We start from the raw sequence: 6,271 nt of genomic DNA on the forward strand, positions 1-6,271 counted from the left end.
TGGGGAATTGGGGAAGGGGAACAGCCAAGTTGTTGTCCTTCAGTCTTAGTTGTAGAGGGTGCAGCTAGCTCAGCTCCAAGTCCAGTTGCTATCCGGCCGCCCGTCATCAGCTCGTGGCCACTCAGTTCAAGGTGCCGTGTTCAATCTTAGTTGCGGATGGGCATAGCCCACGATCCCATGTGGGAGCTGAACTGGAAACCTTGTTGCTAACCAATCAGCCATCCGGCTGCCCGTCAGCAGCTCAGCAGCAACTCAGCTCAGGTGCAGCTCACTGGCCCATGTGGGAATGGAACCGGCAATCCTGTTGCTCAGAGCTTGCACTCTTAACCAACTGAGCCACTCGGCCAGCCCTGAAATCTTTTTTTATTCTAGGTGTTTCTAACTGGGGAGGCTATGCCTTGGCCTGCGCTCTGTACACCCTGAACTCATGTGAGGTCCATGGACGTTACCTGAGGAAGGCAATTGGGCCCTCCAGAGCACCTGAGGAACAGAGCTGGACTCAGGCCCTCCCATCCATCACTAAGGTAACAGACTCCCACAGGCCACTCCCTTGGAAGCAACTTTTCGCTGGATGAGGAGTAGGGCTGGTGTTCCAAGCCGTAAGCCCAGGGTCAGCACCACTGCTGCCCATCAATAGCCAGAGGTCTCCCAGCAGGCAACCACCAGACTGGATTGGGTGACCTTTAATCTATCAGTGATCCTAAATTATTATGGAAGTCCTGATATAAATGATCAGGTTCCTTCTAGGCAAGTTGCTTAGCCTCTCTGAGCCTCCTTGCCTTTGTACAGCGGGGCCCATCAGCATAGCTGTTGGAAAAATAAGTTCTCAGGTAACATTGCTGCTGCTGGTGCCGCACTTTGAGACCCTGGATTAGAGCATTAGTTTTCAGTGTCATAGAACAGGGTTGCTCTGGGGAAGGCAATCCCAGAGACAGGAAGGTTCCTGAGTGTTGAGCCTGGAGATAGCTGCTGAGATGGAGTGGGCTGTTATTACAAGTCCCCAGCTAGCCCCCGACTGAGGGCCCAAAGCCCCTCACTTCTGGGAAAGGTCTGTATCCAGAGCCCTGTGCTGCCTCTTTTCTTTTTTGACATTGTCTTACACCCGTTCCGATCCCTTTTCCTTCTGCCTGCCTCTCCCTCTTTCTCTGTCTCTTTCTCCCTCCTGCCCACCACACCCGTTTCTCTCCAATGCCTCCCTGGATTGGTGGTGTCTCCATGTTACAGATGAGGGAGCTGGGCTCTAGAAGGGGACGTAGCTTGCCCAACACCACCCAGCTAAGGGGCAGAGCTGAGATCTGGGTCTGTGTCTCTGACTCCGTACTCTGGGCTCTTCCCAACGTGGCTCGGGAGTTTTCAAGTTCCTGGTAATGGCACCAGTTCCTGGTAAAGCCAGGGTGCCCTAGGGGAGAGGAGGGGAGAAGCAGGTCTCAGCAGCTGCAGTGACATTTTCAGGGGAAATGGCCGGCCCTAGACGGACCCAGAGGGCCTCTGTGCTTTCTTGGCACTTCCTGGATCTGAACTGGAAAAATCAAACCACTCAGGGGGCTGTCTCACACATGATTCCTGATTCACACAGACACAAAAGAATGAACCCAGTCAAACACACTCACACAGCCCAAACACCTACCCTCCGGGGACGGAAAATTCTCCTTTCGTGTTTCCACCTAGTCCTTCATAAATGTATTAATAACGCACCACCATTACAAAGAAAATAAAAAGGAACCTTTTTAAAGCAAAAGTACAAACGTGTGTGTTGATCCCCTCCTCTGGGCCAGACCCAGGCTTGCTCTGGGAGACAGCGAGAGGTCAGACCCGGCCCCTGGGTAGGGAACTCTGGGTCCACAGGGGAGAAAACATGAAAGGTAATTTCAGGAGCCAGGATGGAAGTGTGCACAGCAGGCGCCTGTGGAGACACAGAGAACAGGGACCTAACTCATTCGGAGAGTTCCAGGAAGGCTGCCTGAAGGAGGTAGCACTCAGCTGGGTCTTAGAGGGTAAGCAGGATATCAGGTAAGGAAGGGTGAGAAGGGCCTTCCAGGCGGCGGGACCCACGTAAGGTGTTCAGGAGAATAACTAGAATGGTTAAAATAAAATTCTGTGGTCATTCCATGGGGGTCCCTGAGTCATTAGGAGACGCTGGGCAGAGCTGTGGCCTGCGATGGTGATGACGCTTCATGGATGACAGGCAGAGGAATGTCCCTCGTCTCTAGTCTGTGAGTTGCTTGCAAGTAGGGCCTCCCACATTTAGGGACGGTTGTTAGGAGGCTAATCATACCTGTAGCAGCAGTGGGCACCGTGCTGAGAAGCCCAGGGAAGGTGGCCATGCCCTGCCCACTAAGGCCCTTGGCTGTGCCCTGGGGTTCTACTTGAGGGCAGAGCAAACGGCTGGAGAACATTCCCTACACCTTGTCAGGGGCCAAGAGCCGATTGATGACATGTTATGGGAGGGACTAAGGATGGATGGATGGATGACTGGATAGAGGGACTGCTGGCTGCCTAGCAGGGTGGATGGATGGGGTGTGTGTGGATGAATGGATGGATGAACAGAACCGATGGGTGAGAGGGTAATGGATGGATAGATGATACAGACAGGCAGGAACACGGCCCCCGGCTTCACCCCGGGCTTCCGTCCTCTTCCAGCACTTTCATCTCACTCTACTGTTTTTTACGAGGTATAACTGACATAAAGTACATCAACCTTAAGTGTACATTGGATGAAATTTTACATGTATATATACCCGTGTAGCCATCACCAAGATCACTATACAGAACAGTCGCAGCTTCCCAGGAGGACCCTCTCCCCCACCCCACTTTGAACAGCAACATCACCTAGCCATGATGTCAGCCTGCCATGTTCCCAACGTGAATCCCGAGTGACCACCCCCACGCACAGGCTCTCAGCCCGGAAGTCATCCTGGGGCCTCTTTTCCCACTCACAGCGAACAAGGCCCCAAGCCCCGTACACCCGGCCTCCCTTCGGTCCTCCGTCCCTCCTCTCCTGCCCACTGTCTCAGCCTGGACCAGCGTAGCAGCCTCCAGGCGCTCGGCCTCCAGCTGCTCTCCCCCATCCCCACCACCTCCACTTGGAGAGGCCTCCTCGAAGACGGTGATTCCTGGAAATTGGCAGGCAGTCCCTGCTGGCCCAGCTGACCCCTGGGGCTCTTAGAGGCTGAGTGCCAGCCAGTTCCTGTTGACTGATCAAGTGAACCCTGGGGACCCCCAAGGCCCTCCCTGGGACCCAGGAGGATATGAATGGTGGGGGTAGGCAGTATGCTGGGAGGAAATGGTCCCATGGTCCCAGAAACATTCCCCTATAAAGAAAGGATATGACCCAACGGAGAAGAGAAATGGGATAATAAAGCCCAAACAAAGGGCAGGAAATGCCACTCTGGGTTGGGTGGCTCCTGGGAGGGGGCTGTTGAACAAACAGCTTTCTGGAAATGCTCTTGGACCTTCCCCCCACCTTGGCCCCCAGGGCAGAGCAGAAATACAGGCCCTCAGGCCAGCTGAGAGTAGAGACAGTTCCCCGGTGACATTTGCCAACGCATTCTCCATTGTTTTGAAAAGTTTTCAGTGAGTGCTCCTCATAGTCTGTCACTTGGCTCATTTCTGCTCTTTTGTCACCTGTGGTCCTAGCTGTCCCCCCTCCCGAAAGTCTTCCTTGAGTCACTCCAATAAACGGGGTTGGGTGCCCCTGCTCTGTGCTGCGATCCCTATGGACTGTGCCTGCCTGAGCACTCATCTAGACTGTGAACCCTCTGGGGGCAGGGACCATGTCACATTCACTGCTGTATCCCTGGTTCAGGACCTGGCACATAGCAGGTGCTCAGTAAAACTTCCATGGACAATTGAGTGAATTAGAAATGGCTGAGCAGGGAGGTGAAAACCCTTCTCACATCTGTCATATCTTCCTGTTCTAGATTCCTTGGTCCCCTCCTCTCATCGCCTCCTTTTTTTATGGAGAAGAAAGGAGGGGAGAGATGTGTTTGCCCCTCAGGCACTGTCCCCTCTCCTTTTGTCTTTACCTAAGGCCCACCTTCCTCAGGGGACCAGAGCTATTCAGCTGGGACAGACAGCTTAGTGGCTTAGACAAGTGGTTCTTTGGGACCTTTTACAAGGGAGAGAGAAGGAAGGCAATCACATCACTTAAGAAACCTCTGGGCTAAAGGCCAGGGATCCAGCCGTGCCAATAATAACATGCCTCATTTCATGAGCACCTACTGTGTGCCGAGGACCATGCTAGGTGCTTTATTTGTATTATCTCATTTAGTCCTCACAACAACCCTCTGAAGGTGGCATTATTATCATTAATCTGCCCCAATATACAGATGAGGACACTGAGGCACGAACTGGTTAAAACACCTGCCAGGAAAGCCCCAAGTCAGATCTGTCTGATTCCCAAACCACTCTGCCTCCTGGGCCCTGGGCTATAGCATCAGGACAGGCTGCTTTTCCTCAATGGCTCTGCTCGCAGCAGCTGCTCCCACATCTACACAGGGTAATATCTAGAAGGCGACAGCAGCAGGCCTTGGCGCATGCCCCACAGGAGGCTAACAGTGGGGTCTCAGGAGGAATGGGGGCCTTCCTGGCACAAAGGCCAGCAGTAGCAGGTAACCCAGAGCTGGGCAAGGGAGGTTGGCAGGAAGTAGCCCAGGCCGCAGCTGGAAAAGGAGTGACTCGTGTTTGTTAAGAAAGCGCAGGTTTCCATAAAAAAGCATATTGGTTACATGAAGATAACTAGCAGGAAAGAGCCCAAGCTGTTCAAAGTGGCTGCTTCTGGGGGTGGATTTGGGGATCAATGTGACGTGATGTGGGGCAGTTTTTTTCCTCATTATGAGTCTCCCAGTGGCACTAGTATTTTTAACCAAAATTGTATTTTTTTAAAAAGGGACCAGTCAAGTCAAATGCTCGTCCTCTGAGACTTATTTGTATTTCTTTTTTCCTCTCCCTTCACTACTTCTATCTCTGGCCCATCTTTTCCCAGGAAGAAAAAATGTTGGACATCCTGGTAAGGCATGAAGTCCGGAGTGGCGTCTCGGGCAACGTGGGCATGGAGGTGGACGGGCTGCCCTTCCACGGAACTCACACCCAGATCATCCAGAAGCTGCTGGATATCACCACGGGGAGCGTGTGACCACACATGTTACATGCATGTGGAGTGCGTACCAGATGGCCACGCCTGGATCTAGGGAAGACATCCCGAGGGTCCCGCCTCCTTTCTACAATTGCTTAGCCAGTGAACACCAGCCCCAGGTGAGCTTGTACGCTGCCTGGACGCTGTGTGCCCGCTTCCTGGGAGGGGGTAGTGCAGGTGGACCAAGGCAATGTTTCGTTAGGGTGTCCGGTTTTTGCTTTTATTCCTCAAGTGCTAGAGGCATTGATTTCAACCGCCCTTCATCCTGGCTTCTTCAGGTCTCCCACGTGGTCTGCTCTGAGAGTCTCCTGACCAATCACTTATGGGGACACAAGTGAGCCATTAACTCCCAGGCAGACAAAAGAGCAGACGTCACCAGGCCAGGAACAATCCCCCAGGCTAGTTAAGAAATAATAGAATGTACGAATGTGTTCTGTATATTTACGAAGCTCTGGGACTCTGTTAAAGGTTTACGCACCACCACGAACAACAAATATTTATACTTTTAAAATGTTTTCTTTTGCAAACAGCATTTTGTTTTCTTAGGCAAAAGAGCCCTCAACCTTATATTTTCCACCTTTGCCTTCTCTCTGCCCTTTACCTCCCTTCACCCCACACCCCCGGGGCCCCCACACAGAGCCTGACACTCCGTCCACCTCCCCCACCTCTGCTCACTCCCAGCCTGGAGCCAGGCGCTTAGCCCTCCCTGTGTGGGAGGGTGGCCACGGTCCCAGAGCCCGGGGCTGGGTCAGACAGTCCGGGGCTTAGATCACTCCCAGAGGCCTCCTGGCCGAGCCGCGCCAGCTTGCTCTGTCTTCTTCACAGCCTCCCACTGAGCATTTCCCAACAAGATCAGAAGCAGCATCACTGACCACATCCCGTTACACTCACTTATTGGGCCCATGTGGCACCTGTGCTGACTCACTGCTGAGTGATGGCCGGCTCATCCAGAGGGGTGGCCTACTTCCCAGTTAGGGCCCCAAACACCTATTGAGCCTGCTGTTCTGTTCCCTTAAACACGTCCAGTTTGATTCTTTAAGGAACATTAGTTGTAAAGTATGGAACACGTGCTACAGACATTACCTCTAATTGTACACTCAACAGTAACACTGAAGGGTAATAGTAAAATGCCCTAAC

General features: G+C 52.9%; 1 protein-coding gene across 3 annotated transcripts in view; it reads left to right on the forward strand.

Annotated features, from left to right (window-relative positions):
- The window catches only part of DGLUCY (D-glutamate cyclase), a 63,111-nt gene extending 57,481 nt beyond the window's left edge, over nucleotides 1-5,630 (forward strand). For all 3 annotated transcript variants that reach the window (XM_019642366.1, XM_019642367.1, XM_019642365.1), the window contains 2 exons: nucleotides 373-524; nucleotides 4,985-5,630. In XM_019642366.1, coding sequence (XP_019497911.1) covers nucleotides 373-524; nucleotides 4,985-5,134 — 302 coding nt within the window. In that variant the 3' untranslated portion in view covers nucleotides 5,135-5,630. The remainder of the gene's footprint in view (nucleotides 1-372; nucleotides 525-4,984) is intronic.
- The last annotated feature ends 641 nt before the right edge of the window (nucleotides 5,631-6,271 follow it).

This window comes from Hipposideros armiger, unplaced genomic scaffold (assembly GCF_001890085.2).
Source record: "Hipposideros armiger isolate ML-2016 unplaced genomic scaffold, ASM189008v1 scaffold_67, whole genome shotgun sequence".
In the NCBI taxonomy this organism is placed as follows: Eukaryota; Metazoa; Chordata; class Mammalia; order Chiroptera; family Hipposideridae; genus Hipposideros; species Hipposideros armiger.